This window comes from Scleropages formosus, chromosome 2, assembly GCF_900964775.1.
Source record: "Scleropages formosus chromosome 2, fSclFor1.1, whole genome shotgun sequence".
NCBI lineage: Eukaryota > Metazoa > Chordata > Actinopteri > Osteoglossiformes > Osteoglossidae > Scleropages > Scleropages formosus.
The window spans coordinates 14874136-14890111 of record NC_041807.1 but is presented as its reverse complement, the minus strand read 5'-3'; the positions used below and the strand labels follow the sequence as shown (position 1 = coordinate 14890111).

The 15976-nt window shown below is 49.5% G+C and overlaps 2 protein-coding genes across 6 annotated transcripts; both read left to right on the top strand.

The window, feature by feature from the left end:
• Positions 1 to 131: 131 nt before the first annotated feature.
• Positions 132 to 1724, top strand: smkr1 (small lysine rich protein 1). The gene is made up of 3 exons (XM_018747031.1): positions 132 to 175; positions 610 to 660; positions 1107 to 1724. The coding sequence occupies exons 2-3, from the start codon at positions 658 to 660 to the stop codon at positions 1365 to 1367; spliced, it is 264 nt and encodes an 87-aa protein (XP_018602547.1). The 5' UTR covers positions 132 to 175; positions 610 to 657; the 3' UTR covers positions 1368 to 1724.
• Positions 1725 to 2256: 532 nt separating this feature from the next.
• nrf1 (nuclear respiratory factor 1) lies at positions 2257 to 14760 on the top strand. 5 transcript variants are annotated; one of them, XM_018747030.2, is made up of 11 exons: positions 2257 to 2396; positions 5584 to 5831; positions 6397 to 6511; positions 6835 to 6961; positions 7073 to 7213; positions 9451 to 9609; positions 9722 to 9928; positions 10329 to 10430; positions 10609 to 10763; positions 12727 to 12851; positions 14307 to 14760. In XM_018747030.2, exons 2-11 carry the CDS (start codon positions 5612 to 5614, stop codon positions 14465 to 14467), a joined length of 1512 nt encoding a protein of 503 aa, XP_018602546.1. In that variant the 5' UTR covers positions 2257 to 2396; positions 5584 to 5611; the 3' UTR covers positions 14468 to 14760. The 5 variants fall into 5 exon arrangements, with proteins under 5 accessions (XP_018602546.1, XP_018602543.1, XP_018602545.1 ...); XM_018747027.2 differs by having other exon boundaries at positions 10308 to 10430; XM_018747029.2 differs by having other exon boundaries at positions 9719 to 9928.
• Positions 14761 to 15976: the final 1216 nt, after the last annotated feature.

Here is a 15976-nt window from a genome sequence, read left to right as displayed (position 1 = left end):
AGCTGCAGAACATCAAAGTTAGGGGTTTTTGGATTGTTTTGTTGGAAGACATGTCCAACCCGGACACAGGCTGCTGCACCAGATCAGGGGGCCAAATTCGTTAAAGGCGTCTCCATGGCAACCGACACCAACACAACTTTTGTCGTCGAGGGTATGAACGAAAAAACTACAGAAGGTTTGTAACCGTAAATTCTTCTAATGTTATAAATATGTTTTTCTTGGCCCAGCTGCGATGAATGAGTGTCACTTCTGTTTAAAGAACCGACAATGATCTTAAAATTTCAACAGTTGTGGGATATTAAGTTTTCACTTAGGATTGTCCATTTCCACTTTCTAATTCGCAGTCCTTTTGAATACCTTTGCACTCTTCTGTCTTGTCGTTTTCACTCCTAGAACTGGATCATGAATTTATACTTTTTAAACAACATCTCTGTGATCTAACTGCATATGTTTTGAGTAAATCCGTTTATTTTACATAAGTGAATATGAATTGAAGATACAGACCGATGCGGTGGCCGTTTCACACACATCGTCTGGACACTTCTATTTTATTACTGCAGTGATTTTTTTTTTTTTTTTTTTTTTTTTTTTTCTCTCATAATTCCGCAGGACCGTAACTGATTGAATTCCGCCCATGTGAGACAGGAGACACTGACAATGGTATGAAATATGCTCTACTCTAAATCTCTGATAAATTTTATAGTCTCCTTCCATCATTTAGTTTAAAAACTAGCTTGGGCAAATCACCTCTTGATTGTGATAAGAGCCGTGCTGTGGTTTCGTTAAGTTTGCTTACTTGCTCAACGTTCTCAACTACAAGAATTACCGCTGCTTCACTGTTGTTACTTACGGTCTGGATTTTAGGAAAGATTATTCTGTGCACATGATGATTGTTCACCGCACTGCATCTCTGCTTAGAAACGCATTCTATAAATTAAATATAAATAATTAAAGCGGCATATTTTTAATAGATGTTGGCGTGTTCTTCAACGTAACTTGGATGCTCTGCAGCTGTTGAATCCCGGCTTTATTTAATATGTCAACTTCACTGCTGAATCGAAACGCTAGTCATTTTAAGTCTTCACACAATTTCATCTTTTCTGCAGCCGATAAAAACAAGCAAATTGAAGTCACACAGCGCTGGATCTGCCAAAAAGCGGAGCAAAAAGAGTGCGTCGAAAATAAGACCTTTAAGCGCCCAGTGTGATCGCCGAGAAATCGACATACTCAGTCGAGCTGCGATGGAGAATATATACTACATTTCCCACAATGCAGTGGACTGTCTCGAGTTCCGGGGCTTCAGGTGGCCAATGGCGGGAAAAGCAAAAAAGGGGAAGAAGTCAAAAAAGACGAAAAGTAAAAAATGAAATCAGATGGAGTTGTGGTCATATCAGTATTCGAGCCAACACTTGTCAGAGTACAGTTACAGTCTGTGCCATAAACTGTACCATTTATATACAAATATTCATCAATCGTCTATCATCTTCTTTCTAAAACAGACATCTATATACATTTGAGCCCTGTCATCATCTATAAGTCTGATAAAAGAGGAAAATCAGATTATGAAAATCTTGAAGGTCAATTCATTTGATGGAATTTAACTTGAAATGGGTTCTGGAGGTTAATTTTCCTTAAGTACTGTTCAGCAAAGGACAGACAGGCCCTTGTTTGAAAATGTTTAAAATATACTTATTGTAGTTTTCATTTTAAATATATCTTGACTATTGCCACAATATGTTTCAAGGAAAAAATCTGAATGACTGAGATGTTTTTTGTTGGTTCCCAAGAGAGCAAGGGACAGAGAACGACAGCGATGTTCTTGTCCCAACAGGTTTCTCCACATGCACCTCCTTTATCCATGACAGAACTCCCCACAAAGCCTTGTTCCTTGCATTTCCACAGCAGTTCCCTTTATTTCTGGGGATCCCCTCATGTTCCCAGGGCAGCTGAGAGTTACAGTATAATCTCACCAACACATCCTTGGTCTGCTAGGATCTCCTCACAGTGGATAGGAGCCTAGGTGAGGCTGGGCCACCCAACAGTCTTTAAGTTCATCTGCTTTTATTTTCTCATTCTCATTCCGGATTAAATAAGAAAGGGGTCAGTATATGATCACCTGTCCTTCACTGATCCTCTGACATACTGACACAAGAACATGTTTTTCTCGGGTACAAGTTCTTTCTTTCCCTTCTCAACATGGCGTCCACCCGGTGACGGACGCGGCATGCAGTGACGCAGCTCTGCGCGTCAGCTGGGGCCGCGCGGGCGCCCCGGGCGGAGGGAGTGGGGAGGGCTGTGCGCGCCGTCGCGTGGGCCGCTCTTTGTCCTCCATTAGAGCTCAGGCTGCAAGTCTCGCACCGCACGGCGCAGGCCCGAAGTAGCGCAGCCGCTCTGAGGTTAGTGCCCTACCGCGCAATCTCCGGCTATTTCAGCCCCGGCGCAGCCGCAGCAACGCACCCGGCAGCGGCGGGGTGACTGAGGGGGGGGGAAAAAACTACTCCTATGCGGAACGCGGAACGGCCCTTCGCGAGTTTAACGGCTTTCGTTTTGGAGACAAACTCGGGTTAACACATCGATAAACCCGTTTACAAAGTGCGTGCAGCCCTGTTACGGATGCAGGCCTTCATACACAGGCCCGCCTTTTGCTCCGGGAGGCCGTGCAGGCAGCGGGGTGGCGAGGTACCACCATTGCGAGCCGCGGTCCCCGCGCGCGCCGAAGCGGCGTCCTCCCGGCTCGGAACGCGGGCGGCAGCGGGCGACACGGCGCTCTTTTGTTGTGCTCGCGACGGGCGACGACAGCGCGCCACACAGCTGAGCTGGATGTCACCTCCAGCGGCAGCTGCGCGTTCGTGCCCAATAGAGCTGATGTGCGCACACCTACAGGTACAACCTGTCACGAGAGCGAGCTCGGGATATGCGGCGCTGCCAGCGCTTGTAGAGCGCGCGGGCCGACACTCACTGTATATGGACTGTACGGACTGTGAGCTGCGCGCCGCCGCGCCGAGTCTTTATCAAACCGGCCGGGCTTCGTCCGCAGCGCGCGGGGACGACTAGTCAAGTGCGGTGGACGCGCGTCCCCGGCAGTCGCTCGCGCATTTCTGCAGCAGAGCAGAGACTGAGGAGAAATGAACAGGTTGCAGTGACACTACTGTGTAATACAGTCCACATGATGGGGCCCGTTACCTGCGCTGCTAGTGCGCGGCGGAAGCTGTACAACCATGTCCTGCATGTAGTACAAATAATGCCTTTTAGTTTCACACGTTTTCGTGTATTTTTGATTTCAGTACAAGGCTCTTTTAAGAAGCGCCAGCAGTCATATTGCCGCAGATAAATTATCGCCAGTTACTTAATGTATTGAGTGTGTCCCTGGCAGCCAGAATCGCCCGGTGGTGTGTTTTCGTCGCGTTTGACAGCTCTAAGTGTGAAGGTGTCAAATAAAAGCGCTCCTGGGGTCCTCGTGAACTTGCGTGGGAATGTGCTTCGTTACCCTGAGCCATGAGTGGTCAGAAATAAATCAGATTAAAAGGGTGATAATAAGCAGATTTTACGTGTTTTGGGATTTAACTTGCTGGTTTCATAAAAGAGCTCCTGGATTTAAGTAATTATACTATACAAGGAAACACCACAAAACGGAAAATATATCCTCATTAACCTGTGGTGGTATACCGTATGATGCAGATATTTATATGTGGTACCCGACTTACGACGGGACTACGTTCGCAAAGTCCGTCGTAAATCGGGGAAAAAACCAGACGTCGAAAATGCTTTTAATACACCTGAAACACACCTCTGTGTGACAGAATGGGAGATGCGAATTGCTGCCGCTGCCCAGCATTGCACCGCACATCGCTTCCCCAGGAAAAAATTCAAAGTACAGTTTGTACAGAATGTCTTATCGCCAGCTCACCATTGTAGTAAGTCGAACCATCGTACATCGTGGCCCACCTGTATTACTCATTCAAATATGGCTTTTTTCAAAGTTTACACCATTTTACAGTGAAGTGCTTGTTTTATGTATTTACAGAAGGAATTGGTGTCCAGGTTTTTCCTTTTCATCATATCATTATAGTACAGTACAGGTAGTACAGAAGGCCCCTCCTATACGACACCTCGATATACACTGTTATTACATTACTCCTTATCACTCCTTACTTGTAATCGTGTCTCTCTATATGACACTATCAGAAGATTAGTTGCTAGACCTGTAGAGAGATGCAGTTTAACTTGAAATCGAAAGTAACAAGTATTTTTATATTTTAATATAGAAATTATGGTATTTGATACTGTAATTTTTTTATATATATATGCACTATATATGTTTAATGGAAACACCTACCAGATTCTAACTAGTAGATTACCACCCAGTAAATCAGAGCATCTCAATCAAAATTATAGCATGGCTTTAATATCAAACATAATTTTAAACAAAAACCTGTTGTTACCTCCTCACTTGATTCACTGAGCAACTATGATGTACATTCAGTATCCGAAAATTTTACCCAGCGACAGTTACTTATTATAAATCGATAAAATAATAAAGGACACAAAGCTCTCAAAAACAGTTAAGACTAGATAAGGCGAGTAAGGTATGTTTTACAATGTGTAAAATAAAATGTTTCTTTATCCCATGTTTTCCACCCCCACGGAGCATCGGTTTGCTCTTTGCTGTCGGTTTCTGCTGGAAAAGCCCTCTAATAGTGTCCTCCTGTGTGTGTTTTTGGTGCAAAGGGTTTTTATACAGCCGCAGCCAACTTTCTCCAGTTTATTCTTCACACACGCCTTGAAAAGCTGACCAAACAGTGCAAGGCACCCCTAGCAAAAAGATACAGGTAAAAACATCTACATGCTTTGCAGTCACTTGATTATGTCACATTGATCCAGATTAGCAAGATTTCCTATGAGGGAAGCATTCCCACTTTTTTCACCGTATGCGGCAGCTTTTCAGTCCATATCAGCATGACAGATCCCCTGAACACATCTAAAAAAAGAGGTTGCATCTCCAGTTTGAAGGTTGCGGTGCAATAGTGAATGTTAAAAAAAAAAAAATTATAGGAGGGTGATGAGGAATCGTCAGAGTTTTGTGCACCTACTCGTTCAATGAACTTCGGTGCATAAAGTGGAAAGAAACAAACTTGATTTACTTAATCACATGTCTGCAACTATGTCTCTCTTTCCTAATGTAATGCACAAATTGTGTTTTTGCTGAGATGTGCGTCGCTTTGGAGAAAAGCGTCTGCTAAATGAATAAATGCAAGTGTGTGCCCACAACTAGTGCTCCCAACTAAAGTAAAAAAAAAAAAAAAACAAATGTAGTGTTGCATTCCTACCAGAACACAAAGGGCCAAGGAACCCACTTTGCCCAATTTCTGTATGGCTGTATGTGATGGAGGGCTTGTACCACAGTCACAGACACCTATATAATGTATAAACCTTACTTTTTCAGGTTTTCTCCTACGAAATAGTGAGGGAGAGAATAAGTAGACACAAACACAAAAATAGTACTAGTATCGTTCATGAGCTTCCCGTGTTCTTCCATTTATAATTGCCCACGTGTGTGTGTTTTTGTGTGGGTGTGTGCGACAGTGCGATCCAGGAGAGCCTCAGGCAAGCCATGGAGGATCACGGCGTCCACCAGTCGGACATGACGACCATCGAGGCCCACAGCGTCGCCCAGCAGGTGCAGCAGGTACACGTGGCCACCTACACAGAGCACAGCATGCTGAGCGCCGACGAGGACTCGCCCTCCTCGCCCGAAGACGACGCCTACGATGACTCGGACATCCTCAACTCCACGGGAACCGATGAGGTCACAGCCCACCTGGCTGCTGCAGGTCAGAACTTCTCCAGTTCTGATGCCCCTGCTGTCATTTACCCTGTTGTAGTTGCAGCTCTGTCCACAAGGCGGCGGTATTGCACCATAAGTGGCAAAAAAAGACTTTCCTGCTCTGATGTTGGTGAAAAACGCACACACGCGCACATGTCTGAAACCGCTTGTCCCAAGCGGGGTCGCGGCAAACCGGAGCCTAACCCGGCAACGTAGGGAATAAGGCTAGAGGGGGAGGGGACACACCCAGGATGGGACACCAGTCCGTTGCAAGGCACCCCAAGCGGAACTCGAACCCCAGACCCACCGGAGAGCAGGCACAGGCCAAGCCCGCTGCGCCATCACACCCCCTGGTGAAAAACATAATTATTAAATTATATTGCATTAGCTAAGTGCTATCTGTGTAGAGAATATATAAGGTAATTTTTTATTTGAACCTTTACTGGCAGTTGGACATGGGGGCAGGGAGACTGATAGAAAAACAGGGTCTAATTGTGTTCAGGGAACCCTGATGTTCTGCGAGAAACCTCTTCATCCAACCCCTCTCTCTTTCTCTCGTTCCCTTTCCCCAGGCCCCGTGGGGATGGCGGCTGCCGCTGCTGTGGCCACGGGAAAGAAACGGAAACGTCCGCATATCTTCGAGTCCAATCCATCTATCCGTAAGCGGCAGCAGACACGGCTGCTCAGGTACGATGCTGGGGTTCCTGAGGTTCTGACACGGCCCCCCCTGAGGGGTAGCAAGAACATTGCTGTCGTTCTCTGTTCCTTGGTCTCGGAGGTGTGTATTGTTTACCACGGTGTCCTGGCAGCGTGTCGCAGTTCAATGCTTCATACTTGTTGCATTCGCTATTTGGTGGAAGGCACCACTGTAGAGATTCATGTCTGACTTTGCCCGCCTCCTCTTGCATAACCCACGAAAACCTACTTCTCTTCCATCCGTCGTTCTCCCCCTACCGGCAGAGGGTGCTCCACCACCACACTTTCTGAGGCTGTTCTGTACGTCTTTGCAGGAAGCTGAGGGCCACCTTGGATGAGTACACCACCCGCGTTGGCCAGCAGGCTATCGTACTGTGCATTTCACCTTCCAAGCCCAACGCCGTGTTCAAGGTGTTTGGGGCAGCGCCGCTGGAGAACGTGGTATGTCCCTACCCTCCGAGTGTCTGTCAGCCCCCACTGCTGGATTCCCAGAATCCCCTGTGCCGCTCAGTAACCTGTACCCCCCCCCGCTGACTTTTACTCCACACACAGGTGAGGAAATACAAGAGCATGATCCTGGAGGACCTGGAGAATGCTCTGGCTGAGCATGCACCCCCTCCCCCCGAGCTGAGCTCTGAGCTGCCACCCCTCACCATCGACGGCATCCCTGTGTCTGTGGACAAGATGACCCAGGTGAAGTTGGACTGATCGATCAGCTGAGTCACCGATGGCATTTACCTTAAACTGCTTCCCTCGTCAAATACGAACCGCTCAGCTTTAGTGTCGTAGTCATGTTCCGGCGAAACGCTGTCTTATGGCCATTGCTGTGAAAAATAAGTTTTGGTGGGGAAAAGAGCATGTTAAATACTGTAATGTAACGTATTAATTTAACAGACGCACAACGATAGCTGAAAACAGTGGAAAATATAATAAAGACATTTGTTGTAAATAAATGAGAAAAATAACATAATCATAATATAGTGTAAGAATATGCAGTTTGCCGCACTTTATCTGGTTTCTTTCGCAACGTGCAGCTTCTCTCGTACCGTTTCAACGTTTATTTTACTGTGTAAGAATTAAACTAACACGTGACAAATGTGTAAAAAATGCGCGGCGGAAGTTTAAATTTTCCCAGTACCGTCACGTTCCAGACTGTGTCAGAAGTTTGCGTTATGAAAGTTGCGTTTCTCTATTTGTCCATCGCGTTATATCGAAGTTGTTTTCGTTAAACCAAACGTCGTAGTGGAAGTGGTTGTAGGTGCTACCCTCTGTGTTTCTGCTGGGGTGGGAGGGAGACTTTTTATCTTGCTTTAGAGATCCTACAGGTGCTTCCGACTCTGTGTGTGCGGACAGAATGGCGGAACTTACACATGTTGTGATGAACGAATTGTTTTCCTGGTTTTGTGTCACGTTTCATGTCCTCCGTGGTTTTCATTTAAGCCGCACGCTCCTTGTTTACCGTCCTCTGTGATGCTTGTGTGGTGATAGGTACAGAGAGGGCAGAGAGGGCCCACCCCCACGCCTGAATCCCGTCCTCTAGTGACACAGCTCAGCAGCGGGGTTGCTGACGTTGGGGGGGGGGCAAGGGGATCGCCACTGATAGCCCGCTCTCAGACAGGTGTATCCACACAGGCAGGTGTGAAGCAGGCCTGCCGCTTCATTTTCAACAGAGAAGCCAAGAATAAACACACCCCCCACGTAGCAGAGCACCCCACCCACCGGCTACCCTCTCATTGTGCTCGCTCCCTGTTGGGCTGCCTGACACACCTAATCATAAAGGTGGGGGAGGGGCCTGGGGGTACTGCAGAGAGCAGCAGGTGAAAGCCGGGTGGGGCGGACGGGGGCGCAATTAACCGGCCCTCTCAGCTCTCGCTGCTGATTGGCTCCTGGGAGGATTAGAGCCGCTCGGGGCCGGTAATTCCGGCTCTCCTGTAATTAAGCCTCGGGCGAAGGCCGGGAGCGCCCCGAGGGGACGAGGAGCGGAGGCAACAGGCGCGAGGGGCCCCTTCTGAGTCTGTTGCAACAGGCGCCACCCCTTCACAGCATCTCGCTTTGTCTCGCATCCGCGGCTCCGGTGGCTATTCGTCCGAAACGGGCGGCGTCGGAGCCGTAGGTCTGATTCAGAACCGTGGCGAAGGTGATGAGTTCGTTCTAGAGGAAGGCTGTACCGTTCAGGGACACACCTCATCAGTGTAGCTGATCGCAGCGCCGAGTCGGTCCCTTTGCACTTAACTGAACCTCTGCTCCATGCTGTATGTCCCTTCCCTTCCCACCCCAGGTGGACAGACAAACAAACTGCCCTTGACACTTTGCAGTTTCAACTTCTGGGTTTACGTGTGAGCGATTTATTTCCGTGGAGCCAAATTTAGCCCTTGAGGTCAGGCAGCAGACTCCGCAGCGCTTCGCAGCGCAACATAATCCTCGCCGTGACACCAATTTAGCCAGGACACCAAGGGCAAGGGCTCAAACCCAGGCCAGCCCTTCACAGTCTCCAGGACCACCTGCAGCCAAGCGTTCAGGTTTTTACCTTGGCGAGACGACTTATGGCCCTAGTGTAGACTCGGATCACGCCGCGATGTGCTGAGATGAAGTGGAATCCAACACGTGTTACACACCTGAAGCGCTTGCCAGGACCGTTTGCCAGGATGCGCTAGAGCTGGCAGATGGACAGTCGGAGATATGGTCTGTAACATTTCAACTTGAATAGACGGGGGGCCTCACGGCTAATCTGGAAGATTGTGGAGCGGCCTAATCTGCAGGCTTTGCTGGATTAACCCCTGAGTGTCTTGGGGGTCGCAGAGAGCATAGGTTCACAAACTTTGTGGATCATCATAGATTCACCCGCGTTTCACTTGGGGAGTTTCAGAGTTTTCTCACAAAGCTTCTGATGAGGACCAGGTCTCTGACTCTTGCTTCCCCCCCCCCAACAGGCCCAGTTGCGAGCCTTCATCCCAGAGATGCTGAAGTACTCGACCGGCCGTGGCAAACCCGGCTGGGGCAAGGAGAGCTGCAAACCCGTGTGGTGGCCGGACGACATCCCTTGGGCCAACGTTCGCAGTGACGTGCGCACCGAGGAACAGAAGACCAGGGTGAGGCCGCAGGGCCGTGGCCCTAAGGTGGAAGAGAGCGGTTTGTGTGGCTTGTGTGCATTCCCTCCGCCGGTTATGACTCTCTGTCTCTCTCTACTGCACCCGAAAGCAGGTGTCGTGGACGCAGGCGCTGCGGACCATCGTGAAGAACTGCTACAAGCAGCACGGCCGCGAGGACCTGCTCTACGCCTTTGAGGACCAGCAGGTGGCGCAGCCACACGTGGCCCCCAGCGTAGCCCACGGCATCGCACACCTGGTGCCCTCGCAGACGGTGGTGCAGACCATCAGCAACCCCGATGGCACCGTGTCCCTCATACAAGTGAGTCTCTGCTGGTGCTGGACGGGGAGGGCCCGAGCGCTACTGGAACACTCCTGACGACATGTCATGGAAAAGGGCTATTTTCTTGCGTGACGTGAAGCTTTTTCAGCAGTTCACAAGGTGAAGAAAAGCATCTGAAAATACATTATGATTAGCAGCATTGTAGATATGAATTCTTTAATGAACCCAGGTTGCTGCCCAGATTGGATCTCTGGGCTCTGCTGTGTGGATCTAAGGGCAAACGATCCACAGCTCTGTTGGATTCTGGTAGTCAGACTCATCATGGGCACCATGAACGGGTCCACCGACTGAGCATTTCTCTGATACCAGCCTGGCACACCCAAAATACACTGGTATTTTACTGTCCCCGCCCCCCCTGCTCCCCGTACTGTACTCGCAGGTGGGGACTGGAGCAACGGTGGCCACATTGGCCGACGCTTCTGAGCTGCCCACCACCGTCACCGTAGCGCAGGTCAACTACTCCACCGTTGCCGATGGGGAGGTACGTATACCGTGGTATTTCAGACGCAGAGCCTCTGTCTGCTCTCGCACACACACACACCAGCATTTGAACCAGATAAAGGTCTCACTGAGACGACAGACATGCCAGTGCTCACTCGCACGTTCGGTTTCGTCGGTTTGATGACAGACAGTCCCCATCGGCCTCCCTCTCCATACAGGAGCAAAACTGGGCTACACTGCAAGGAGGGGAGATGACTATACAGACCCCCCAAGCATCGGAGGCCACACAGGCCGTGGCGTCACTGGCAGAAGCGGCGGTGGCTGCAACCCAGGAGATGCCTCAGGGTGCTACTGTTACCATGGCACTCAACAGGTATGCGGTGATGGGGGAGGGAGGGCCCTTCACAACAGCCTGTCAGCAAAGCCAGGGGGTCCAGGTCTCTGCCAGTCACTGCACTCTGTCTTTGACTCAGGCCTGGGTCCCTGAGGGGCTCCTACGTGGACCGGCGGGTGGCAGTGGTGTCAGCAAGTTTTAACCCTGAGTCGTGAGGCAGGTGCTTATGTGCCGTGGATGCTGATGAGGTGGAGGAGCAGTTAGAAGATCGGTGCTCTCGTTCTTGCACCTGAGCGATGTGGTGGGACGGACTGTCGACCTCCAGGTTGTTTTGACCTTGGCGGGCCTGGTTTGGCCTAGTGGGGTCTGTTCCTAGCCGAACTCCCAAAACGTTCCGACATTGTGTTTCCTGGAAACCACTAAGTCATGGAGACCCCCTCCAGGGAGACTGTTACCTGAGCTCACCTGCACATCCACAAGCCCTGTGTTTATGAGCTGTGACACACAGGATGCTACTTGGCTCTTCTCACCACACTCCACACTGGCCAGGGAGTCATTACCATTCGAGGAGCATCTATCACGCAGCATCTCTCTGTGATGCTTAAGATAACAGGATACTTCTTGAAGGAGAGTCACCCGTCAACACGGTGATCTGCACACAGCCTCAGCTGTATTGTCACCGTGTAGTGTCTCTGCACGGATGGCGAATTGAACCCCTGCTATCAAAGGTTTTTCCTATGACTGGGCTTCTCTAAGCCCATTGGGCCTGTTCTTGTAGGACCCCCTTTGTCTCAACAGTGGGAGGGTTGGCTGCTTAGGCAGCTGTTAAGAAAAGAGATTCCCACAGCAGAACAAGGCTGAAAAGAGGCTTACATCTTCTCCTTTGCAATCAGTCTTCCCTCAGCAGTTTTTCTTTAATATCCCTCCTGCTTTAAATCCTCTGTTACAGCCCCCTTCTTTATCTTGATTTCAAATGGACTGCTGGGGGTCTGACAACTGTGGAGGATGGCTCTTGGATTGAGGTGGTTGAATGACTCGCATCTGCCACGCCGAGGAGGACTCTGTGCTTGCTCATGATACCTGACGTGAGATCAGGAAAAAGAGTTAAGACCCCACACAACATGGGGGGGACAGAGGGAGATGGTTCCGTTGCAGGCGGTGCACGAGTGGTGTTCCTGCTCAAATTGTACCGTCCACTTTAGAGGGTTCGGTTTGGCTGTGTGGGTTGAAGCTGCCGATGGCGTTGTGACACTCTCTCGCCATCGGGTGTCAGTATTTCCCAGCGCGCCCATACGCTGGTCGGGCGGCTGTGGGAACGTTCGTCCTGCTCTGGTCGTCTTCCACTTTTCCTCTTCGTGGACAATGTGCGTCACCGACGCGAGGAACCTTCCAGTAGCTGCGCTGCAGGCAGTGTGTGAACCCTAGGCACTCGGGGAGCCCTGGCAAAGGATGCTCAGCCAACCTTAGCGTGTGGACATCCATGGTATATTGCCCCCCTTTTCCCCAACCAGTCTTGTCAATCAAGGCCCTTCTTTCACACACACACACACACACACACACATACAAAATCCTGCACCGCCAAGGGAACAGACCTAAAATACCCTGGTAGCCGGATTACTGTAATCCTGGATGTGCACTGGATCTGCAAAAGAGTGGAAGTGTCCGGAGATGCGGATCTCTGCATGCATCCCCTCCAATCCCCCTCCACCCTACCCCTTGTCCTAGAGGACATGCTGTGGAAGGGGCTGACGAGCCTGCAGCCATGCAATGAGATTACTATGGTGTTACCGTGGGTTTACTGCCCGTGTGTTAAGTCACAGCGATGAGTTTTTTCTTCTTGCCTTTTATAAGTGTACCTAGAAGTTTCTAAGGGGTTTTTCCTCACACTGTATGTTTGTGAGGGTGACTAATGCCCACATCTATGTACTTTTCTGGCAACTCCAGCTGTGTGTGTGTGACATCTATGTGACTGTGTGTGGTGACACTGTTCTCCTCCTTGCAGCGAGGCAGCAGCCCACGCGGTGGCAACGCTGGCAGAGGCTACCCTGCAGGGCGGGGGGCAGATTGTTCTGGCGGGAGAGACGGCAGCCGCCGTAGGGGCCCTCGCAGGGGTGCAGGATGGCAGCGGTAGGTAAACCACAGCAAAGATAGTGTCTTTATCTGTCTCAGGTCATGCCACGAATCTTTCCGCTTCACCCTAGCTGCAGGCAGCCGCTCACATACCTGTGTACTAAAGATGAGCTCTTTCTTATACCTGCTTCACTCCTTCTGCTTCTTAAAGGCACAAGGAGCTGATGACTCTGCCACATCAGTCTTTTGCACGAGGTTCATTCTCACTAGAAGTCGGATGGTGGGTGGGGGTCTCCTTGGGAGCACCACGGTGTTTCATGCTAATCCCTCAGGACTCTATTGCAGCAGATGGCGATGTTGTGCGAGCGTGTGTGTGTGTGTGCGTGTTCCGTGTCGGTGCACCTGCACATTGCCATATCTTCCCATGGAGTTCCTAAAGGGCTCCAGGCCTTAAAGGCAGTGCAGCATTGCTGTTAGGAGCGTTGTGTTCGCAGGACACTTGTCTCTACGGTGCTGGCGCTGCTAAGGAGGCTCTACAATGATTGGACTCCCTGCTTGCATTCCCTGGGGGCAGCGCCCTGCTTCCTTAATCACCCCGACAGCTGTCGGCAGGGCTGCAGCCCCTATTCACGCTGCATTAGGGGAATGGACAGGAGTGAAGGGTCTATTTAGACATGAAAGCTGATTAGTGAGCATTAGCACTGCATTTAAAGAAGTAGAGTGCAGAACCCCCCCATTTAAATTGGCTGCACTACTACCTACTCTGCCATCTTTGGACCAGTGCTGAAGTCCTGGAGACGGTAGTCCTGTCCAGAGGTGCCTTCTTCACATGTTTGGACAGGAAACCAGCAGGTCTGAATCAGCCTTCCCAGTGCAGGGGAAGCAGGCAGTGCCAGGAGGAGACGCTGCAACCGCTCCCCGCGGCAAGGGCATTGGACATAGGTTGTAAGGCCTGCGTTATCCCACACTGGGCCGTATTTTCATGTGCAGAGCAGGCTCCACCTGCGTCTCCAGGGGCGCGATCACAGGGTCTGCTTTAGCGCCCTGCCAGCCATCAGTAGAAACCCCAGAATAAGACCAGTTTGAGCAGCCCAGTGAGCGGAAGCTGGTAGCACCGGGAAGGAGTTCGTGGTCAACATCGATAGAGTGACCGGTTATCTTCATGATGACAAATTAAACCCCGTGTGGTTTTAAGGATCACATATTTTGTCAGTCATATCTAGTAGAAGCTAAAGTGATACAACACACAACTTACATGGGTAAAGAGCTGTTTTTGAGTGTGGAACTAAGGCTCGTGTGGCGAATGAGATCCAGATGCCACCAAGGGATGGTCTCTACCCATCTTTAGTATTATTAGGTTCTCATTCCACTCATCGAGGCTTCTCCAGTGCCAGGCCATCTCATTGCAGTGTCTTCTCTCTTGTCCTACACAGTCCTGAGCGCATGTCCCACAGACTGCATGGTTCAGCTCACGTGACCGTCTGACCTCTTCTTTCCCTCGTCTGCTCTCAGGCCTGGTTCAGATCCCTGTCAGCATGTACCAGACTGTGGTCACCAGTCTCGCCCAGGGCAGCCGTCCCGTCCAGGTCGCCATGGCGCCGGTTGCGACACGCATAGACAACACTGTCACTTTGGACGGACAGGCCGTGGAAGTGGTGACGTTGGAACAGTGACAGCCCTCTTGCTGCCCCCAGATGGACCACTGGCCCTTGTGAAGAGAGTAGCTCCACAGCTTTTACAGTGTAAAACGAACTTTGACGCACCAGACGGTACGGACGTATCGAGACATTTTGTTTACTGTGTAAAGTCCAAGTTTCTCCACATTTGTTTTGTTCTGTTTCTGTTCTGAGTGATTTTTTTCAACTGTGGCTTTGACATCGGGTGGTGAAGGTGGTGTTGTATGAACTATTTATTTCTGTGCGCTTACTCGTTCTATGTCTTTTTTTTTTTTTTTTTTTTTTTTTTTTTTTTTTAAAAAAAACAAACCAAAAACGTGAGTGTGAGGGCAATTGCGTGTGGGCTTCATGTTCCCTGTTTACCAATCGTAACCAAGACAGCGCAGCCGTTTCGAGAGGGTAAGAAATGATGAGGTTACACTTGTGTTCTCTTTTCTTTCGGTGTGTTTGAGCTCGTGTCCAAGGGGTTTCGTCCTGGAACGTGACATTTGTTCGTAAGAATGGGTCTGAGCTCACATTCGGTGCCATAGCAACAGTGAATCTCTGTTGATAGACTCAGTTTTTTAGAATCCTCAGGTAGCCATAGGACTGTCTGCTTCAGCGCTGTGTAAAGTCCCATTTTTAGGGAGTAACATGCATATCAGTCCTGACTGCAAGACCATAGTGTTCCTGATGGTCTGTTAATTTGTTGCTTAGAATATTTATACAATTAATATAAAATGTTATAGGAATTATGGTTTCATCATTGTCATTAGTCATGCATTCTTCCAAAAATATACATTTTTTCCCGAATCACTGAACTCATCCTTTTTTTTGCTTTAAAATGAAAGTTTGCCACATACAGTAACACCATGGTGACAATTAGGGTTTTATTGGTAGAGTTTTAAAAAAAAATGGTGCACAGGGGGTTTCTTCTTCCACACCTGTTCTCCACCTTCGTGGGGAATGGTGGACTTGGGACTGTAGTGCTCAGGCCTGACGTTGCCATGGCGACACTAGGAGTCATGGGGTGGGGATCTCAGTACTGTTGTGCTGCGATGTACTGCTGGACAAGGAATCGCACAACACACGTCTATGGAGGGGAAGGGAGGAGAGAGGAGGGGCACAGTAGAACAAGGTGGGAGAGAGCCACTCCAGCTGTGTCTTAACCATCCCTTTTAAGTACATCAGCAAGATGTTCAAAGGACCCTGTGGGGATTTCCTTTCCAAGCAAATGAGACAAGGAACAACAAAGAACACCTATTATTAACAGTACTAATCAGCAAAGTGATCCCTTTTATTTCTAATCCAAAGCAAGTGCTGACTTGTATCATTTTATAATAATAAACATTTGTTACTGGTTGACATTTGTTTGTGGGAAGGTATTTGTACCCTGTTGAAGGCCTAGATTTTGTTCCAACTGGTGATATGGATGATATATGCAGAGAGTCTTAGCTTTCCTGTCACAGGCAATATGGTTTCCTGGAGTCATGCAGTGAGCGCAGTTCCACGGTGGAGAGCGTATGG

Bases quoted from the DNA above. Each gene is read 5' to 3' on its own strand.
- nrf1 (XM_018747026.2), top strand. From the start codon at position 5,612: ATGGAGGATCACGGCGTCCACCAGTCGGACATGACGACCATCGAGGCC. The intron at 9,929-10,307 runs GTGAGTCTCTGC...CCGCCCCCCCTG, and splicing joins GCACCGTGTCCCTCATACAA to CTCCCCGTACTGTACTCGCA. The intron at 10,764-12,726 runs GTATGCGGTGAT...TCCTCCTTGCAG, and splicing joins GTTACCATGGCACTCAACAG to CGAGGCAGCAGCCCACGCGG.